At 44.2% G+C, this 23,252-nt stretch overlaps 1 protein-coding gene across 3 annotated transcripts in view; it reads right to left on the bottom strand.

Annotated features, from left to right (window-relative positions):
• Positions 1-8,571: 8,571 nt before the first annotated feature.
• Positions 8,572-23,252, bottom strand: part of LOC140187329 (phosphoribosyl pyrophosphate synthase-associated protein 1) — a 64,144-nt gene continuing 49,463 nt past the window's right edge. For 2 of the 3 annotated variants that reach the window (XM_072242509.1, XM_072242511.1), the window contains 3 exons: positions 19,396-19,466; positions 16,914-17,060; positions 8,572-9,167 (listed from right to left, as the gene is read on the bottom strand). In XM_072242509.1, the coding sequence (XP_072098610.1) occupies positions 9,009-9,167; positions 16,914-17,060; positions 19,396-19,466 (377 nt within the window). In that variant the 3' untranslated portion in view covers positions 8,572-9,008. Of the gene's footprint in view, positions 9,168-10,957; positions 11,137-16,913; positions 17,061-19,395; positions 19,467-23,252 lie in introns of all 3 variants that reach the window. The other variant, XM_072242510.1, reaches the window with a different exon arrangement.

Genomic DNA, 23,252 nt, shown 5'->3' with positions numbered 1-23,252 from the left:
ATTTTGTTAGTGGTGTACATCCCACCATAGGCCAATGTCAAGCAGGCTCTAGTCAAGAAGTCTAGATGAACTGTGCTATGTGATCAACAGGAATGGAACAGCACATCCTGATGCCTCCCCTGTCATTTTGGGGGATTTTAACTAGGCCACCCTGAAAAAAATCTCTAAATAGTTATTACCAACAAATCGCTTGTAGTAGCTAAAGAAACAGCACACTGGGCCAATGTTATACTACCACCAAGAGCGCTTACTGTGCTATCCCATGCCCACACTTTCGGACGTCTGATTATTTCTACTCCAAGCATAGGCAGAGACTGAAGACTGCTGCACAGGTAGAGAGGATGAAGAAGATATGTACAAGGGAGGCACAGGAACGCTCGCAAGAGTGCTTCAAATTGACGGACTGCACTGTATTCAGGGATTCATCTTAGACTCTGAATGAGTATACTACAGTTGTCACTGACATCATTAAAACCTGTGTGGATGAGTGGGTGCCTACGAAAACTTACTGTACGAACCCAAATCAAAAGCTGCGGATGAACCAGGAGGTTCGTGGTCTGTTGAGGGCTAGATCTGTGGCATTCAAATCTGCCGACCCAGGCCTGTACAAGAAAACCAGGTATGACTTGCGAGGGCTAATTCCAGAGCAAAGGAATAATTCCAGTGACATCAGATGCACATAAACTCTGGCAGGATTCTTACAAAGCAAAACCCAACATCACGAATGGCATTCCCAGACAAGCTCAAAGCTTTTTATGCCCACTTTGAAAGGGAGAATAAAACTACAGCTATGAGGTTCCCTGCAGCCTCTGGTGACCCAGTGATCTCTGTCTCGGAGGCTGATGTCAGGCTGTCTTTCAGGAGGGTTAACCGTCGCAAGGTGGTAGGCCCTGATGTAGTATCTGGTAAGGCTCTGAGAACCTGTGCCAACAAATAATGGTGACATTCAGACATTTTCAATCTCTCACTGCTACATTCCGAAGTTCCCACATGCTTCCAAAGGGCAACAATGGCACCAGTGCCCAAGAATCGTGTGAGCTGACTTAATGACCATCGTCCAGTAGCAATCACATCTATGGTAATGAAGGGCTTTGAGAGGTTGGTCATGGCTAGAATCAACTCCTGCCTCAGCAAGGACCTGGACCCACTGCCATTTGCCCATCACCACAATAGGTCTACAGTGGATGTGATCTCATTGTCTCTTCATGTGGCCTTGGATTACCTGAACAATACAAATTACTATGTTAGGATGCTGTTTATTGACTATAGCTCAACGTTTTTATACCATCACTCCTACAGTCCTGATCGAAAAGCTACAGAACCTCAGGGATGTGTGCTTGGCAGGGTAGCTCCTGGGAGATGAAGAACATCATTTGCTTCAATCAGCCTAGCTGTAGAGCTTCGGAATGCAGCCATGAATGGGCTAATGAGTTAACCTAATTCTTCGATAGGTTTGACAGTTGCTTTCCTGTTCACCGCCCCCCCCCAGCCCCCAGCACACCAATCAAGGTGCCGAGGCACCCAATGGTCCCTCAGCATCAATGCTTTCCCTCCTCTCCCCTTGTTCTTCATGTGGATGAACAACACCAGCTATAGCTGGTAGGACACTTGAGGAACAGTGGAATACTTTCGAAGACATTTTTCACAGTGCTCAACAAAAATATATTCCAGTCAAAAGTAAGGACAGTAAGTGTGAGGAGAGGCAACCTTGGATAACGAATGAAATAAAAGATAGTATCAAACTAAAAGCTCATGTGTACAAAGTCGCAAAGAGTAGTGGGAGACTGGAGGATTGGGAAAACTTTAAAAAGCAACAAAGAACAACTAGATACGAAATAAGGAAAGGGAAGATAGAGTATGGAAGTAAATTCTCACAAAAAATAGAAACAGATAGCAAAAGCCTTTATAAATATATAAAGCGGAAGAGGGTGGCTAAAGTCAATGTAGGTCCCTTGGAAGATGAGAAGGGGAAATTGATACTGGGTGAAAAAGAAATAGCTGAGGCATCAACAACTGTTTTGTGTCGGTCTTCACGGTGGAGGACACATCTAATATGCCAAAGAATGATGTTATGGACGAAATGGGAGGTGAGGAGCTTAAGAGACAGTGATGAGCAAACTAGAGGGCCTAAAGGTAGATAAGTCCCCTGGTCCTGATGGGATGCATCCCAGGGTGCTGAGGGAACTGGCAGAGGTTATAGTAGACGCATTGGTAATCATTTACCAAAATTCTTTAAACTCTGGGCAGATTCCGGCAGACTGGAAGACAACAAATGTACGCCACTTTTTAAAAAAGGATGTAGGCGAAAGACGGGCAACTAAAGGACAGTTAGCTTAACATCTGTAGTCAGGAAAATGCTTGAAGCTGTCATTAAGGAAGAAATAGCAAAACATTAAGAAAGGAGTGGTTCCATTAGACAGACGCAGCATGGATTCAGAAAGAGCAGGTCCTGTTTGACAAACTTATTGGAGTTCTTTGATGACATAATGAGTGCAGTGAATAGAGGGGAACAGGTGGATGTTGTATACTTAGATTTCCAGAAGGCATTTGATAAGGTGCTGCACAAGAGACTTATAAATAAGATATGGATGCATGGAGTCGGAGGAAGTGTATTAGCATGGATAGTGGATTGGTTAACCAATAAAAGGCAGAGAGTTGGTATAAATGGGTGTTTCTCTGGATGGCAGTCAGTGGTGAGTGGGGTGCCGCAGGGGTCTGTGCTGGACCTGCAGCTGTTTACCATTTACATTGAAGATTTGGAAGAGAGGACTGAGTGTAGCGTAGCGAAATTTGCTGATAGAAACATAGAAAATAGGTGGAGTAGGCCATTCGGCCCTTCGAGCCTGCACCGCCATTTATTATGATCACGGCTGATCATCCAACTCAGAACCCTGCCCCAGCCTTCCCTCTTTACCCCCTGATCCCCGTAGCCACAAGGGCCATATCTAACTCCCTCTTAAATATAGCCAATGAACTGGCCTCAACTGTTTCCTGTGGCAGAGAATTCCACAGATTCACCACTCTCTGTGTGAAGAAGTTTTTCCTAATCTCGGTCCTAAAAGGCTTCCCCTTTATCCTCAAACTGTGACCCCTCGTTCTGGACTTCCCCAACATCGGGAACAATCTTCCTGCATCTAGCCTGTCCAATCCCTTTAGGATTTTATATGTTTCAATCAGATCCCCCCTCAATCTTCTAAATTCCAACGAGTACAAGCCCAGTTCATCCAGTCTTTCTTCATATGAAAGTCCTGCCATCCCAGGAATCAATCTGGTGAACCTTCTTTGTACTCCCTCAATGGCAAGGATGTCTTTCCTCAGATTAGGGGACCAAAACTGCACACAATACTCCAGGTGTGGTCTCACCAAGGCCTTGTACAACTGCAGTAGTACCTCCTTGCTCCTGTACTCAAATCCTCTCGCTATAAATGCCAGCATACCATTCACCTTTTTCACTGCCTGCTGTACCTGCATGCCCACTTTCAATGACTGGTGTATAATTACACCCAGGTCTCGTTGCACCTCTCCTTTTCCTAATCGGCCACCATTCAGATAATAATCTGTTCTCCTATTTTTGCCACCAAAGTGGATAACTTCACATTTATCCACATTAAATTGCATCTGCCATGAATTTGCCCACTCACCCAACCTATCCAAGTCACCCTGCATCCTCTTAGCATCCTCCTCACAGCTAACACTGCCACCCAGCTTCGTGTCATCCGCAAACTTGGAGATGCTGCATTTAATTCCCTCATCCAAGTCATTAATATATATTGTAAACTGGGGTCCCAGCACTGAGCCTTGTGGTACCCCACTAGTTACTGCCTGCCATTCTGAAAAGGTCCTGTTTATTCCCACTCTTTGCTTCCTGTCTGCTAACCAATTCTCTATCCACATCAATACCTTACCCCCAATACCGTGTGCTTTAAGTTTGCACACTAATCTCCTGTGTGGGACCTTGTCAAAAGCCTTTTGAAAATCCAAATATACCACATCCACTGGTTCTCCCCTATCCACTCTACTAGTTACATCCTCAAAAAATTCTATGAGATTCATCAGACATGATTTTCCTTTCACAAATCCATGCTGACTTTGTCCGATGATTTCACCGCTTTCCAAATGTGCTGTTATCACATCTTTGATAACTGACTCCAGCAGTTTCCCCACCACTGACGTTAGGCTAACCGGTCTATAATTCCCCGGTTTCTCTCTCCCTCCTTTTTTAAAAGTGGGGTTACATTAGCCACCCTCCAATCCTCAGGAACTAGTCCAGAATCTAACGAGTTTTGAAATATTATCACTAATGCATCCACTATTTCTTGGGCTACTTCCTTAAGCACTCTGGGATGCAGACCATCTGGCCCTGGGGATTTATCTGCCTTCAATCCCTTCAATTTACCTAACACCACTTCCCTACTAACATGTTTTTCGCTCAGTTCCTCCATCTCACTGGACCCTCTGTCCCCTACTATTTCTGGAAGATTATTTATGTCCTCCTTAGTGAAGACAGAACCAAAGTAATTATTCAATTGGTCTGCCATGTCCTTGCTCCCCATAATCAATTCACCTGTTTCTGTCTGTAGGGGACCTACATTTGTCTTTACCAGTCTTTTCCTTTTTACATATCTATAAAAGCTTTTACAGTCAGTTTTCTCTCATAATCTTTTTTCCCCTTCCTAATTAAGCCCTTTGTCCTCCTCTGCTGAACTTTGAATTTCTCCCAGTCCTCAGGTGAGCCACTTTTTCTGGCTAATTTGTATGCTTCTTCTTTGGAATTGATACTATCCCTAATTTCTCTTGTCAGCCACTGGTGCACTACCTTCCTTGATTTATTCTTTTGCCAAACTGGGATGAACAATTGTTGTAGTTCATCCATGCAACCTTTAAATGCTTGCCATTGCATATCTACCGTCAATCCTTTAAGTGTCATTTGCCAGTCTATCTTAGCTAATTCATGTCTCATACCTTCACAGTTACTCCTCTTTAAGTTCAGAACCTTTGTTTCTGAATTAACTATGTCACTCTCCATCTTAATGAAGAATTCCACCATATTATGGTCACTCTTACCCAAGGGGCCTCTCACGACAAGATTGCTAATTAACCCTTCCTCATTGCTCAAAACTCAGTCCAGAATAGCCTGCTCTCTAGTTGGTTGCTCGACATGTTGGTTCAAAAAACCATCCCGCATTCCAAGAAATCCTCTTCCTCAGCACCTTTACCAATTTGGTTCACCCAATCTACATGTAGATTGAAGTCACCCATTATAACTGCTGTTCCTTTATTGCACACATTTCTAATTTCCTGTTTAATACCATCTCCGACCTCACTACTACTGTTAGGTGGCCTGTACACAACTCCCACCAGCGTTTTCTGCCCCTTAGTGTTACGCAGCTCTACCCATATCGATTCCACATCTTCCCGGCTTATGTCCTTCCTTTCTATTGCGTTAATCTCTTCTTTAACCAGCAACGCCACCCCACCTTCTTTTCTTTCATGTCTATCCCTCCTGAATATTGAATATCCCTGATGACACTAAACTGAGTGGAAAAGCAAATTGTACAGAGGATGTGGAGAATCTGCAGAGGGCCATAGATAGGTAAGTGAATGGGCCAAGGTCTGGCAGATGGAATATAACATTGGTAAATGTGGGGTCACCCAGTTTGGAAGGAAAATGAAAGAGCAGATTATTACTTAAATGGTGAAAGATTGCAGCATGCTGTTGTGCAGAGGAACTTGGGAGTGCCTGTTCATGAATCGCAAAATGTTGGCTTGCAGGTACAACAGGTTATTAAGAAAGCAAATGGAATGTTGGCCTTCATTGCTAGAGGGATTGAATTCAAGAGCAGGGAGGTTGTGCTGCAACTGTACAGGGTACTGGTGAGGCCGCACCTGGAGTACTGTGTGCAGTTCTGGTCTCCATACTTGAGGAAGGATATACTGGCTTTGGAGGCAGTGCAGAGGAGGTTCACCAGGTTGATTCCAGGGATGAAGGGGTTAACCTATGACGAGAGATTGAGTCGCCTGGGACTATACTCTCTGGAATTCAGAAGAATGAGAGAGGATCTTATAGAAACATACAAAATTTTGAAAGGGATAGATAAGATAGAAGTAGGAAAGTTATTTCCATTGGTCGGTGAGACTAGAACTAGGGGACATTGCCTCAAGATTCAGGGGAGAAGATTTAGGACGGAGATGAGGAGAAACTGTTTTTCCCAGAGAGTGGTGAATCTGTGGAATTCTCTGCCCAGGGAACTAGTTGAGGCTTCCTCACTAAATATATTTAAGATACAGTTAGATAGATTTTTACATAGTAGGGGAATTAAGGGTTATGGGGAAAAGGCAGGTTGATGGAGCTGAGTTTACGGACAGATCAGCCATGATCTTATTGAATGGCGGGGCAGGCTCGATGGGCCGGATGGCCTAATCCTGCTCCTAATTCTTATAACTGTATACAACCCCTCTTTGCACAGCACCTACCACCTCACCTCCACGTACTGACTGCTATCGTTCTGATCTTCACCTTCTCCAGCCCCCACCTTCGACCAACTCCCCAGTCATCATGGACTCACCTTCACTACTGAGCAAGTGAAAAGGGTTCTGGGGAAACTCAGACACGGCAAAGCATGGGGACTGGATGGTGTGAACCCCAAGATCCTGAAGGAGTGTGCTGAGCAGCTGTGTGGAGTCCTCCAGCACATTTTCTATGAGTCTCAGCCTGGAAGGGGTCCCAAATGTGTGGACCCAGTACACAAGGGCCAACCGAAAGTCTTGTACGACTACTGTCCAGTGGCACTAACACATCATGAAGACCCTAGAGAGGCTGGTTCTGGATCACCTCCAACCCCTGGTCCGATCAACCCTCAATACGCTGCAGTTTGCCTACCAGGGGCACATGGGAGTTGACAAAGCTGTCATCTATCTACTGAACAGCACCCACTCCCGTTTGAATAAGCAGGGCAGCACTGTGAGGATTATGTTTTTTTTTGATTTCTCAAGTGTCTTCAATGCCATACTGCCCTCATTGCTGGGGAGAAGCTCTGTTCAATGCAGGTTGGCACTTCCATTGTATCCTGAATAATGGACTACCTGACTGGCAGAGCACAGTTTGTGTGGCTTCAGAGCTGTATTGGCTCCCTTCCTGTTTACCCTGTACACCTCGGACTTTAGATACAACACTGAGTCATGTCATCTGCAGAAATTCTCTGATGACTCAGCAATAGTTGGGTGTATAAAGGGAAGACGGGAGGATGAATACAGGGCCTAGGTGGAGGACTTAGTCAAATGGTGCAAGCTGAATACACTTCAGTAAGACAAAGGAGATGGTAATGGTCTTTAGGAAGATTAAGCCTGCACTGCTCCCTGTTACTATTGACGATGAGTACATGGATATGGGGAGAACGGCACGCAATACTCCAGGTGCGGCCTCACCAGTACCCTGTATAACCTCCCTGCTCTTAGATTTAATCCCTCTAGCAATGAAGGGCAACATCCTATTTGCCTTCTTGATAGCCTATTGCGCCTGCAAACCAACCCTTTGTGATTCATGCACAAACACTCCCAAGTCCCTCTGCACAGCAGCATGCTGCAATTTTTTACCATTTCAATAATGTTCTTTCATTTTCCTTCCAAACTGGATGAGCTCGCATTTACCAACATTGTATTTCATCTGCCAGACCCCTGCCCACTCACTTAACCTATCTATATCTCTCTGCAGACTCTCCATCTCTTCTGCACTGTTTGCTATTCCACTCAAGTTAGTAGCAACAGCAAATGTAGATACTCTACACTCGGTCCCCTCTTCCAGATCGTTAATGTTTAATGTGATAGGTGGTGAATTTAGTCAAGAAGAAAAAATAAAGCATATTTAAGAGTTGGTTAATGCTCATGAAGAGAAGAGATCTATCGTGGGATGCTCCAGAAAACTCAGGTTCTGTTAGAGATTCATGTTAACCAAGGTGAGGAGGCAGAAGACTGGTAGATATTTAATGTTGATCCTTAATTTAAGAAGGACAGCAGGGATAAGTCTGGTAGCATTAGGGTTGGTGAACCTTACATCATTTACATGCAGAGACAGACTGATAACTAGACCTCACTGCCAGGGGTGATGAAATCACTGAGACATTTAGACTTGTGCTAAAAGGATATGAACATAATGTGGGCAAATGGGATAGCAGTACATGGACAAGTCAGCAATGGGCTGAAGGGCCTGTTGCTGTGATGTACAACTCTCACAACAATGATCAATTCTTTAAAAAAAACCCGAAGGCCATGAAGAAACTAGCAATGGCAGCACCAAGCCTGGGGTGTTGAAAAGCTGGTGATTTGCACTGACACTTCACTTCGCTTATATAAAGTTGTCATGTCTCTGATGACAGATTGTTAAACTGGAGTTCACTCCAGAGACATTCTGGAACCTGCTGCAGAACGCCCATAGATAACTCTTATCTGTTGGGTTGAGTTCTTCGCTATTTACTTGAAAGAACAACTCAAGCCAGCCATCAACCACCCGAGCAATACATCTTCCAAATTATTTCCAACTCTTATTTGTGTCAAAACAACCAAACTTTCAGACAATTCTTGGGTAATCATGGTAGTTTAATTAGTGACATAACAACCAAGCCGTCACAGACGTCTGGCATCACTGATAATGCTGTCTTAACAATTCACAGAAAAATAAAGTTCACTGCAGTGTGGGAGTTTCACTCCCACCCCGGTATTCAGTCCTTTACTGACAGCAGTCTGTACAGGAAGAGTGTGACTTAATTGCACTGTTAACAATTTACAGCTTTCAAACAGCCATTCAGCAGTGATTTCCAAAAGACTGCAGTTGTTATTTTCAGAATTAAATGACATTGCAGGAACCATTTAAAAGGCAGGGCTTTCTTCCTGAGAGAGACATTCTGTACCAGGAATGAAGGCAACAATTGGCAACCACTGAAACAGCTCCTGACATCACACCATGCCCTGTATCACCTCTGCTTACGCACTTTACGGCTTCACAAAGATTTGGGTTAGTCATCGACGGTAATGTTACGGAACAGGTACGACATGGATTCCCCATTGTGGATGCGTCGAATGGCTTCAGAAAGAATCATGCTGACATCGACAGTTTTGATCTTGGGACACTGTAGCTTCTGAACTTCGTGAGGAATAGTATTTGTTACAACCACCTAGAGAGGGGAAGAAAGGGTGCATAATCTTCAAGATCACTCAAAAGTCCAATTACATATCACCCTAAGTCAGGATGGGGCTTGGCTCCAGGGACAGAAAGATTAAGTTTCCAGCAAAAAGCCAACATGAAGACTGGCCACAATCCATGGAAAAGCCATAAAAACAGGCACCAACAAGGGTGAAACCAGCCATCACCAAGGATCAGCTCAAAACAGAGCAATATGATGCATCCAGTGACATGCTTACAATTCTAAAATATCTCGAGTTGTGACGAAACACATTTGTACTTAAGTATCTCTGATCAAAGTGTTAGAATCACTTTGCTCGAACAGCTGCCACAGTACGAGGCAGACAACAGGCAACAATGGTAGAAAGCAGGGGGTGCAGTAGGAGGCTGTTGCTCAGACTGGAAGACATTGACTAATGGTATGCCTCAGGGGTTGGTGCTGGGTCTGTCACTGCTCATCATTTGAAACAGCTGGATATGTAGATGGATAAGAAAGATTTAGAAGGACTAAATTTGTTGTTGTCTATTCTGTTGGGTGCAGTCTTTCATTAATTCTATTCTTTCTTTTCATTGATTCTATTGTGTTTCTTGAATTTATTGTGATTTCCAATAAGAAAAGAAATCTCGGAATTGTACATGGTGACATATATCTACTTTAATAATGAATTTACTTTGCACTTCAAACTGAAACGGGCAGCTTGGTCAACATGGACAAGTTCAGCAGAAGGGCGTTTTGTGCTGGATAACTCAATGAGAATGACTCGAAGACAGACCCCAAATCAATCTGGAAATGGAAATGGAAATGGGGGAGTTCTTAAATGAACTCTTTGCATCTGTATGCACTCAGGAGACAGTCACAAAGTCAATTAAAGTGAGGCAAAACACCAGTAAGGACATGGACCGTATATGGATTACAGAGAAGGTATTTGCTGTCTTAAGGGTGGATAAATCCCCAGGGCCTGACAAGGTGTTCCCATGGACCCTGTGGGAGGCAAGTGCAGAAATTGCAGGGGCCCTAGCGCAGATATTTAGACCATCCTTAGCGACAGGTGCAGTACTGGAGGATTGGAGGATAGCTAATATTGTTCTGTTGAATAAAAGAGGCTGTAAGAATAAACCAGGAAATTAAAGGCAGGTGAGCCTGAAGTCAGTAGTGGATAAATTACTAGAAGGTATTCTAAGGGACCATATATATAAGTATTTGGATAGACAGGGATAGTTTTCATGGCTTTTGTATGAGGTAGGTCATGTCTGTCTAATCAACCTTATAGAGTTTTTCAAGAAAGTTACCTGGACAGTTGATGAAGGAAAGGCAGTCAATGCTGTCTACATGGACCGTAGTATTTGACAACATCCTGCACAGCAGGCTGGTCAAGAACGTTCATTTGCTCAACATTCAAGAAGAGGTAGTAAACTGGCTAGACATTGGCTTTGTGGGAGAAGCCAGACAGTGATAGTAGATGGTTGCCTCTCTGACTGGAGGCTTGCAACTAGTGGAGTGCCACAGGGATCAGTGCTGGGTCCTTTGTTGTTTGCCATCTATATCAATGATATGGATGATAATGTGGTTAACGAGATTGGCAAATTTGCAGATGGCACCAAGATTACGTTGTAGTTGACAACAAGGAAGACTATCAAAGCTTGCAGCAGGATCTGGACCAGTTAGAAAAATGGCAGATGGAATATAATGTGGACAAATGTGACAAGTTTGTTGCACTTTGGAAGGATAGCAGGATAGGTCATACACACTGAACACTGAGGAATGCAGAAGAACAAACGTACCTGGAATATAGATCCATAGTCCCTTGAAAGTGGCATCACAGGGTAATAAAGACAGCTTTTGGCCCAGTGGTTTTTATAAAACAATGTACTGAGTACAGGATATGGGATGTTATGTTGAAGATATGTAAGAAGTTGCTGAAGCTTAATTTGGAGTATTGTGTGCAGTTTTGGTCACTTACCTACAGGAACAATATCAAAAAGACTATAAGATATTGGAGCAGAATTAGCCATTTGACTCATTGAGTCTGCTCCACCATTTCATCATGGCTGATCCAATTTTCTTCTCAGCCCCAACCTGATGCCTTCTCCCATTACACTTCATGCCCTGACTAATCAAGAATCCATCAACCTCTGCCTTAAATATACATAAACTTGGTCTCCACAGCTGTTTGTGGCAAAGAATTCCACAGATTCACCCACCCTTTGGCTAAAGAAATTCCCCCTCATCTCTGTTCTAAAAGGACAGCCTCTATTCTAAGTCCTGTGGTCTCAGACTGTCCCACCATAGGAAACATCCTCTCCACAACCACTCCTTTCACTGTTCGATAGGTTTCAATGAGGTCACCCCTCATTCTTCTGAATTCTAGAGAGTACAGGCCCAGAGCCATCAAATGCTCTTCATATAATAAGCCATTCAATCCTGGACTCATTTTTGAGAACTTCCTTTCAACCCTCTCCAACCCTCTCCTTTCTATAATAAGGGGCCCAAAACTGCTCACAATACACGAAGTGAGGCTTCACCAGTGCTCTAAAAACTCTCAACATTACATATTTGCTCCTAAATTCTAGTGTTCTTGGAAAGAATTCCAGTATCGCATTTACCTTCCTCACCAGGACCGGACAAGATGTACCCTAGGCTACTGTGGGATGTGAGGGAGGAGACTGCCGTGCCTTTGGCAATGATCTTTGCATCATCAATGGAGATGGGAGAGGTTCCGGAGGATTGGAGGGTTGCAGATATTCTTCCCTTATTCAAGAAAGGGAGTAGAGATAGCCCAGAAAATTATAGACCAGTGAGTCTTAATTCAGTGGTTGGTAAGTTGATGGAAAAGATCCTGAGAGACAGGAATTATGAACATTTGGAGAGGCATAATATGATTAGGAATAGTCAGCATGGATTTGGCAAAGGCAGGTCGTGCCTTACGAGCCTGATTGAATTTTTTTGAGGATGTGACTAAACACATCGATGAAGGTAGAGCAGTAGATGTGTATATGGATTTCAGCAAGGCACTTGACAAAGTACTCCATACAAGGCTTATTGAGAAAGTAAGGAGGCATGGGATCCAAGGACACCTTGCTTTGTGGATCCAGAATTGGCTTGCCCACAGAAGGCAAAGAGTGTTGTAGACGGGTCATATTCTGCATGGAGATCGATGGCCAGTGGCCAGTGGCCAGTGGGTGCCTCAGGGATCTGTTCTGGGACCCCTTCTCTTCGGGATTTTTATAAATGATCTGGATGAGGAAGTGGACGGATGGGTTAGTAAGTTTGCTGTTGACACAAAGGTTGGGGGTGTGTGGATAGTGTGGAGGGCTGTTGGAGGTTACAGTGGGACATCGATAGGATGCAGGTGGCAGATGGAGTTCAACCCAGATAAGTGTGAGGTGGTTCGTTTTGGTAGATCAAATATGATGGCAGAATATAGTAGTAATGGTAAGACACTTGGAAGTGTGGAGGATCGGTGGCGGGGTGGGGGGGGCGGTGTTCCAAGTCCATAGGACACTCAAAGCTGCTGTGCAGGTTGACTCTGTGGCTAAGAAGGCATACGGTACATTGGCCTTCATCAACTGTTAGATTGAGTTTAAGAGCCGAGAGGTAATGTTGCAGCTATATAGGATCCTGGTCAGACCCCACTAGGAGTACTGTGCTCAGTTCTGGTCACCTCACTACAGAAAGGATGTGGAAGCCATAGAAAGGGTGCAGAGGAGATTTACAAGGATGTTGCCTGGATTGGGGAGCATGCCTTATGAGAATAGGTTGCGTGAACTCGGCCTTTCCTCCTTGGAGCGGTGGAAGATGAGAGGTGACCTGATAGAGGTGTACAAGATGATGAGAGGCTTTGATCCTGTGGATAGTCAGAGGCTTTTTCCCAGGGCTGAAATGGCTAACACAAGAGGGCATAGCTTTAAGGTGCTTGGAAGTAGGTAAAGAGGAGATGTCAGGAGCAAGTTTTTTTTACGTAGAGCGTGTTGAGTGCGTGGAATGGGCTGCCGGCGACAGTGGTGGAGGCGGATCAGATACGATAGGGTCTTTTAAAAGACTCCTGGACAGGTACATGGAGCTCAGAACAATAGAGGGCTAGGGGTCTTTGTGTAACCCTAGGTAATTTCTAAAGTAAGTACATGTTCGGCACAGCATTGGGGGCTGGAGGGCCTGTATTGTGCTGTTGGTTTTCTATGTTTCTACCACAGACTCAGCCTGCAAATTAACCTTTCTGGATTGCTGTACAAGGACTCCCAAATCCATTTGTGCCTCCGTTTTTTGCATTTTGTCTCCATTTAGAGAACAGTCAACCCTTTCATTTCTTCTACCAAAGTGCATGACCATACACTTCCTGACAATGCATTCCATCTGCCATTTCTTTGCCCATTCTCCTAATCTGTCTGTCCTTCTGTAGCCTCTCTACTTCCTCAAAACTACCTGCCCCTCCACTTATCTTCATATCGTCAGCAAACTTTGCAACAAGGCCATCAATTTTATCATCCAAATCACTGACATATAACATAAAAAGAATCTGTCCAAACACAGACCCCTGTGGAACACCACTAGTTACTGGTTGCCAACTAGAAAATGCTCCCTTTATTCCCACCCTTTGTCTCCTGCCAGTCAGCCAATGCTTTATCCATACTAGAATCTTTCCTGTAAAACCATGGCTCTTAACTTGCTAAGCTGCCTCATGTGCGGCACCTTCTGAAAATCTAAGTACACAGCATCAACTGATTATGGGATTATGGTATGGGAATTGTACTTCCCTCAATCGCAGGACTCTGCAGAGAGTGGTGCGGACAGCCCAGCGCATTTGTGGATTTGAAATTCCCACTATTCAGGACATTTACAGTGACAGGTATGTAAAAAGGGCCCGAAGGATCATTGGGGTTGCGAGTCACTACAACCACAAACTGTTTCAGCTGCTACCATCCGGGAAATGGTACCACAGCATTAAAGCCAGGACCAACAGGCTTCGGGACAACTTCTTCCACCAGGTCATCAGACTGATTAATTCACGTTGACACAACTGTAGTTCTCAGTTATATTGACTGTTCTGTTGCACATCTGACTGCACATACTATTTATTACAAATTACTATAATTTGCACATTTAGCGATGTAATGTAAAGATTTTTTCTCCTCATGTTTGTGAAGGATGTAAGAAATCAGATCAATTCAATTCAATTCATTCTCCTTTGTCTATCCTATTGTTATTTCTTCAAAGAATTCCAACAGATTTGTCAGGCAAGATTTTCCTTGAGGAAACCATACTGACTGCAGCCTATTTTACTATGAATCTCCAAGTACCCTGAGACTTCATCCTTAATAATTGATTCCAACATCTTCCTAACCACTGAGATCAAACTAACTGGCCTATAAACTCTTCTTGGGCTTCAAGCTGAGAACAGGTATCGATTATAACTATGAAAAACTGTGCCATCTTCAGGGCTGATGCCTAGGCATGTCTACTCTGGTGGTATTTGTACCTCTGTATTCAATCCCTCCTGTTTGGTTAGTCCTCATCCAATTACGCTTCCACTCTCACACCTTGTTTACAATCGAATTCCTGTTCTTACTTCGAGGGTGAACTTGGTCTTTATTAAAATCCTTTTCTTCTACTTTTACTGTATTTCAATAGTTTTCTTTACCAGGTGGTCCCAAAAGCTATTGCCACAGCACTGTAGTTTTTTGCAGTCGAAGTCAATTCTATGCCATTACTCATCATACATGCCGGGAAAGCACAAGATCCTTTTTTAACTGGACTATAGTTTCCTTCCTTCAGCCTTTCTCCCTTCTTGAAGAGTGGAGTGACATTTGCAACTTTCCAGTCCTCCAGAACCATTCCAGAATCTAGTGATTCTTGAAAGATCATTACTAATGCCTCCATGATCTCTTCAGCTACCTCTTTCAGAACTCTGGGGTGTACACCATCTGGCCCAAATGACTTATCCACCTTCAGACCTTTCATTTCCCAAGAACCTTTTCTCCAGTTATCGTAACTCCACACACTTCATGCCCCCTGACACCTGGAATTTCCATCATACTGCTAGTGTCTTCCACAGTGAAGTCTGATGCAAAGTACTTATTCAGTTTGTCCACCATTTTGTTGTCCCCCATTGCTACCTCACCAGCGCTGTTTCCCAGCGATCCAATATCCACTCTGACCTCTCATTTACACTTTATGTATCTGAAGAGACTTTTGGTATCCTCATAATATTGGGTAGCTCACTTTCGTATTCCATCTTTATCCTCTTAATGACTTTTAGTTGCCTTCTGTTGTTTTTTAAAAGCTTCCCAATCCTGTAATTTCCCACTAATTTTTGCTGTTATATGCCCTCTCTTCGGCTTTTATGTTGGTTTTGACTTCTCTGGTTAGCCACGGTTGTGTCATCTTGCATTTAAAATAATCTTTCCTCTTTGGGATGTATATAGCCTGTGCCTTCTGAATCGATTCCAGAAATTCCAGCCACTGCTGCTCTGCCATCATCCCTGCCAGTGTTCTTTTCCATCAATTCTGGCCAACTCCTCTCTCGTACCTCTGTAATTCCCTTTACTCCATTGTAATACTGATACATCTGACTTTAGCTTCTCCTTCTCAAATTCCAGGGGGATTTGATCACATTATGATCACTTTCCCCTAAGGGTTCTGTTACCTTAAACTCTCTAATCAATTCCGGTTCATTGCACAACACCCAATCCAGAAGACAGTAGGCTCAACTGGTCAAATAAGATTGAAAGAGTGCAGACAAAATTTACAAGGATGTTGCCAAGACTTGAGGACCTGAGGTATAGGGAAAGGTTGAATAGGCTAGGATTCCCCGAAGTGTAGGGGAACGAGAGGGGATTAGATAGAGGTATACAAAATTATGAGGGCCATACCTAGGTAAATGCATGCAGGCTTTTTCTACTGAAGTTGGGTGAGAGTAAATCTGGAGGTCATGAGCTAAGGGTGTAAGTGAAATATTTAAAGGATACATGATGAAGAATAACTTCACTCAGAAAGTGGTGAGAGTGCGGAACGGACTATCAGTAGACACGGTGGATGCCGGTTTGATTCAATGTTTAAGAGGAATTTGAATAGGTACATGGATGGGAGGAGAATGGAGGGCTATGTGTACAGGTCTATGGGACTAGGCAGAATGACAGTTCGGCATGCACTCAATGAGCCAAAAGATCTGTTTCTGTGCTGTAGTGCCCTATGAGTCTATGAACCCTGAAGGAGAATAAGGCAATGTGGTTGAGAGGATATATGAGATATTTTCCTTCATGATCAAGGCAATGAGCAAGGAGCTGATGTTGGAGTGGCACAAAGCACCAACAACTACACTCAGGATGCTACTGGGGTGAATTCAACTTTGTCTTACTTCCCTTCTCTTCAATTCCTTCACTATTTAGAAAGCTTTCAGCTCTGAGGTGCAGTCAGGCAGGAGGGTTCACTCCTCTTGGGCAGATCAGGAATTGGAAATATTGGTTCAGTGTTCTGGGCAGAAGGTGACAGTGGGTGTGGGAAGTCTTTACAGGAAGAAACTGTGGGCATACTGATGATGCCAGTGGATGAGGGTTTAACAGACAGGGACCCACATGGTGAAGGAGAAAGCTGGGCACTGGGATGAAGCAGAGTAGGTTTTTGTGACCATTGGCCTGGTGTACTTTATGACTTCACTATTTTGGTTGCTTTGACCATGTGTGCACCAACCCCACATAAAGCAGGATCCGTTTATTTAAACAGCAGAGCTGGGAACGTCAATACCTCATTAATGGCTGACTCCTCTATCAAGCTCGGGGCATCAGCAGAGAGGAGGCCATGAGTGGCCATGACATAGATCTTATAGGCTCCCCTCTCCTTCAGAATCTCAGCAGCTGCCACAAAGCTATCGACGTCATCAATAATGTCATCCTGTGGACAGAAACAACAGGCGTCAGCTGAGACCAGCGGTTCCACCCTTCACGTACTTTCCTCTCACTCTACCAGTTCCAATGTCTTTTTAAAGGTTATAAAACAAACTGCTTGAGGAGCTCAGCATCTGTAAATATGGGGGGAGAATAGGAATTATTGATGCTTCAGGTTACGACCCTGCATTAAAATCCGTCAGACCGAAAAGCAGAATTTTGTCATTTAGCCCATTGAGTCTGCTCCACCATGCCATCATGACTGATCTATTATCCGCCTCAACTCCATTCTCCTGCCTTCTGCCTGTAACCTTTGATGCCCATATTAATCAAGAGCCTATCAGCTGCCACTTTAAATATACCCAATGACTTGTCCTGTACAGCTGTCTGTGGCAAAGAATTACACGGACTCACCACCCTCTGGCTAACAAAATTCCTCCTCATCTCTATTCTAAATGGACGTCCCTCAATTCTGAGCCTGTATCCTCTGATTCCCCCACTATAGGAAACATCTTCACCGCAGCCACTCTGTCTAGGTCTATCAATATTCAATAGATTTCATTCTCCTAAACTCCAGCAAGTACAGGCCCAGAGCCATTAAACGCTCATTTGTTAACCCTTTCAATCCTGGGATCATTCTTGTGAACCTCCTCTGGACTCTCTCCAATGCCAGTATATCTTTTATTCAATAAGAGATCCAAGATTGCTCACAATACCCCGTGAGGTGTGACTAATGCCATATAAACCTTCGACATTACATCCTTGCTTTTATATACTCATCATCATTATTTGCCATGTTGTATGATGTGGGCAATCATGGTCTTTGACCATGAATGTTTTTCGCAAATTTTTCTACAGAAGTGGTTTGCCATTTCATTCTTCTGGGCAGTGTTTTTATATTCTAGTCTTCTCAAATAAATGCTAACATTGCACGCACCTTCCTCACCATCGACTCAACCTGCAAATTAACATTTAGGAAATCCTGTACAAAATCCCTTTCTACCTCTGATTTGTGAATTCATTCCCCATTTACAAAACAGTCCATGCATTTATTCCTTCTGTCAAAGTATCTGACCATGCATTTTCTGCATTATATTCCATCTGCCATTTCTCTGCCTATTTTCCTAATCTGTCCGAGCCCTTCTGCAAATACCCTGCTTCCTCAACACTATCTTTGTATCGTTTGCAAACTCGTCCACAAAGCTATCAATTCCTTCACCCAAATCCTGCGGCACACCACTAGTCACTGGCAGCCAACCAGAAAAGGCCCCCTTTATTACTACTCTTTGGCTCCTGCTAGTCAGCCACTCTTCTATCATTGCTAGTATCTTTCCTGTCACCCATGAATTCTTAGCTTGTTAAGCATTCTCATGTGTGGCACCCTGTCAAAGGCCTTTTGAAAATCCAAGTAAACACCATCCACTGATTCTCCTTTTTTATCCTGCCTGTTATTTCCTCAAAGAATCCTGTATACTCTCCATCACAGAAGCTGCTGAACCTGGGTAATCTTGAACTTGATGGCATGAGCATCAATTTCTCTAAGTTCCAGTAACTTCTCTCCCTTCCTCCTCTTCATTTTTCCATTCCCTATTACGGTTACCCTCTTACTCCTTTCTCCTCACCTGCCCATCACCTCCTCCTGGTTCCTCTCCTTCCCTTTCTTCCATGGTCCACTCTCCTCTCCTACAAGATCCTTTATCTTCAGCCCTCTACCTCTTCCACCTATCACCCTCCAATTTCTCACTTCATCCTCTCCCACCCACCCACTTCCCCCTCACCTGATCTCACCTATCTCTTGCCAGCTTGTACTCCTTCCCCCTCCCAACCTCATTATTCTTGTTTCTCCCCCCCTTCCTTTCCAGTCCTGATGAAGGTTCTTTGCCTGAAACTTATTTATTCTCTCTCGTTGATGCTGCAGCATTTTGTGTTTGGTGTTTAAGATTTCCAGCATTTGCAGAATCTCCTTTGCTTGTTGCTGTATATTCCAGGGTCTGTGTTCTCCTGTGTCTATCTTTATTAAGATATTTATTTCTCAATCAATATCACCCAACAGTTGAATTATGCACCATCTGCCTTCTCATCACAACCAGTGACTACACAAACAATACATCTGCTACTAAGCACATTGGGATCTCCAAGATAATGAGTGGTGCGACAGAAAAGCAGACCATCACTCAGCAACTACTGAAAAAGGGCTTTAAAGACAGCACAGGTTATACACAAAACCTCCCAGCCAATTAATCTTGAGAGGACAACTGGAGAAATTTAGTTAAATGACTCGGCATCGAGTAGCAAGCGCATCTCAAACTGTAGAAAGGAAACGTGCATGATCTGCTCCTTACCACAATGATGGCTATTCTTCCACCAACATCTCCAACCACAGTGATGGGTGGCTTTTCCTTTGGCATCATCACTGTGCAACGGAAAGAGATCAGTTACTTACAATCAGGCATTTTGCTCATTTTGAGATACAAGAACACTAGTGACTGTTTGTGTCTCAAGTGAAGCGAAAGGCACGTTGCACACAGGCACTTTGTATGGACATCATTTAAGAAGCATGCCAGATGAGTGGCAGTGTTTGGTGAGGAATAGGGAAGGTGAGAGATCCCTCTCGAGGAAGAGGCTGGCTGCTTTCTGGGACAGTGCAAAAGTCTGCACACATGGCAGTGTCTGATCCCTTCCTCTCTGTCCAGCTGTTAACAATCACTACGGTAAAATTGCCAACTTGAAGGTTGGCCACAATTCATGGATGCAGTGCCAGCTTTTTAGATGGACCATGTTGTTTCTCCGTAGGAACATTGACACAAACTTACCCTGGAACCTACTCTGTCAATTCATTGAAAACTGGACAATACAATTTGGGCCTCAGTGCCATCACGCTGCCTCAGCACACACTCTCTTTAATTCCTACCTCAGACCCTGAATGAGCTCAGTTACTGCCTTCATAGCTCTCCTAGGTAGAGAGCACCAGAGATCAGCCCAATTCTTGATCCCCTCTGTTTAATAAAGGATGGAAAAACAGGACATTGAGCTGCTCAACTGGAGAAGCCCAACATCCAGTTGACTGATCACTCAGGGTGAAAGCTGGCAGACTGAACTCAACAGTACAGCACAGGAACAGACCTTTTGGCCCATCTAGTCTGTGCAGTCCGTGCTCAGTCCACCTAATCCCATCCACTTGCAAATGATCTCCCTCTTCCCCGCCCCCGCCATTCCCTATCTGTTTTTGTGTCTATCTAACTGTCTCTTAATGCTACTGTGTCTGATTCGACAATCTCCCCAGGAGTGTGTTCCCAGTGTCTACCATTATGTCAGGGTTTCAGGGGCACCCAATCTTTCTTATGTCATGGATCCCTACCATTAACCAAGGGGGTCCATGAACCCCAGGTTGGGAACTGTTGCACTATGTAAAACATGCCTCACACGTCTCCTTTTAATTTTCCCTATCTCACCTTAAAACTACACCCCCTATCTAGTACTTAACATTTTCATTATAGGAAAATACTGGTTACCTCCCTATCTAAGCCTCTCAAAATTTGACACACTTCTATCATGATGCTCCTCAGTCTCAGGTACTCCAGAGAAAACAGTCTAACTTTGTTCAGCCACTTCTTATAGCTCATGGGATTGGCATGATACGTTGACTGAACTCTCTTCCCTAGATGCTGCCTGGCCTGCTGAGTTCCTCCAGCATTTTGTGTGTGTTGCTCCTCAGGGTCCTGCTGTTTACTGTAAACTTTCCTACTGCATTTCACCTCTCTAAGTGCAACACCTCAGTTATCTGGATTAAACTCCATCTGCTATTTATCTGCCGAAATTTCCAACTGAGCTGTATTCAACTGCTTCCTTTGACAACATTCCTCACCACCCACAACACCAATTTTCCTGTCATATAGTTAGACAAGCCACATGTTCATCCAAATAGTTTACATACTTCACAGACAGAAGCTTCAGTAAAATCCGTGTAGATAACATTCACTCTCCTATCCTCAGTCATCTCTGTCACTTCCTCAAAAACTTCTATCAAATTTGTGAGACAGCACTTTCACAGACCAAGTTGATGCTTTTCCAAATGTGAATAAATCCTGTTCAAGAATCTACTCCAATGAATTCCCTAACCTGAAGCAAGGATCACTGGCTGATAATTTCTGGAAATATCCCTGTTACACTTATCAAATGGAGGAACAATACTGGCATCTCTGCAGTCCTTTGGAATCTTGTCTGTGGCTAAACAGAATACAAAGATCTCTGTCAAGGCCTCAGCAATCTCATCCCTTGTCTCCTTCAGTATATTGGGATGAATTCCATCAGGCTCTGAAAACTTGCCTCTCTTGTTTTTCAAGACACCCAACATCACCTCTTCCTCAATATCAACATAACCCTCCCTTATCTCACCATTATCCAGGTCCTTCTTGGTGAATAATGATGAAATACTCATTCAGTACTTTGCCCGCTTCCTGACTCCAAGCGTACAATTCATTTGTCCTCGAGTGGACTACCCCTTTTCTCCTATGTCTTCGGATTCTTCTTAATCCTACTTGCCAGGGATATTTCACGGCCCCTTTTACTCCTCCCAATTCCTTAAACTCTTCTGTACTTTATACCCAGTAGTCTGTAAGTCAAGGAGAGGGAGGGATATAAACATGAAAGGACATGTAGCGCCCAGAGAAGTGCCTGTTGTAGGACATGCATTTCTTTCACTGCCAGAGTGCTAGAACACAGCATGCATTATCCGAGATCCAACCAAAGATTCTACATCCAACACCACCCAATGCACTGATGAGGCAGAAACACTGGAGGCCACCTTCTACTCTGGCAACAAGAGGCCAAGTTGCTCCTGGTTACTCTCCTGCCAACACATTTGTTACTTATGTGGCTCAAATTCAAGAAACTAGTTTCGGTTCCCCTAAAGCTCTCACCACCTCAAAACCAGCAAGCATTCGACACCCAGCAATCACTCTGGGACTGCTCCAGTGTTTGGTGTGTGGGGCACACATGGTCAAGCTTCATTACTGCAAAGCCCAGCAAGACCGGGAGATGGAAACCTGCTTGTGGTAACATCTCTCTGGAACAGGCTAGACTTTGTAACAATGAGTTCAGAAACTGTGCAGCACTGGAATGCAAGTCCCTCTGCTGTTTCTCTACCGCCTTCCAAAGCTGAAACCCCATGTCCTCAGCTTTAAGACACTTGGATTAATTTTCATTTGCTTCAGATACTAGCGGTGAAATTACAGCCAACAGCCGTGGAAATGAAGTACTCTAGTCCTGCACAGTGTTTGAAACATGCAATAGATGACCAATCACAGCACCAGGAAAGCAGAGCAAAATGTGTGCAAAAGACCACAGGTCAGAGAAAACTCGTGACTCTACTGTAGAGTTCTCAGGCACCCTACCCAGGCTGGTCCTCCAAACAGCAGACACAGCTGGCTATTCTACCACTGCTAGACGGTGTTCATCACCAGAAACATTAGAGAATTAGTTAGGGCTTGGAGTCATACATTTACGGTGGTACAGCACAGAAATAAGCCCTTCAGTCCATCACTCTATGCTGACCTTTCTGCCAACTTAATTCTATTCATTCTGATTTATGTCAATCTCCTCCTATGCTTTGACTAATCAAATGCTCATCTAAAATTCTCTTAAATGTAGAGACTTTACCTAACTGCACTACCTGTTTTTGTTTTGGCAGCAAGTTCCAAATATTAATAACTTTAAAAGAAATTGACCATTAAACCTTGTTCCTCACTGAAATTCATGGCCCCACACTTTTGATACCTCTACCATGGGTAAAAGATTCTGACCAGCTGTCCTCTCTATGCTTGAAATACCAGGGGGGGGGGGGGGAGGGATACTGCCCTCTCTATGGCAGGGGAGGGTTCTGCCCTCTTTATGGCGGGGGGGGGATTCTGCCCACTCTATGGTGGGGGGGGGATTTTGCCCACTCTATGGCGGGGGGGGGGATTTTGCCCACTCTATGGCGGGGGGGGGGATTCTGCCCTCTCTATGGCGGGGGGGGGGATTCTGCCCTCTCTATGGCGGGGAGGGGGGAAATTCTGCCCTCTCTATGACGGGGGGGGGGGAAATTCTGCCCTCTCTATGACGGGGGGGGGGAATTCTGCCCTCTCTATGATGGGCGGGGGGATTCTGCCCTCTCTATGATGGGGGGGGGGGATTCTGCCCTCTCTATGACGGGGGGGGG

The sequence above is a fragment of the Mobula birostris genome, chromosome 24 (genome assembly GCF_030028105.1).
Source record: "Mobula birostris isolate sMobBir1 chromosome 24, sMobBir1.hap1, whole genome shotgun sequence".
Taxonomy (NCBI): Eukaryota; Metazoa; Chordata; class Chondrichthyes; order Myliobatiformes; family Myliobatidae; genus Mobula; species Mobula birostris.
Note: the sequence above shows the minus strand (reverse complement) of the source record. Positions and strands in the feature narration are given on the sequence as shown.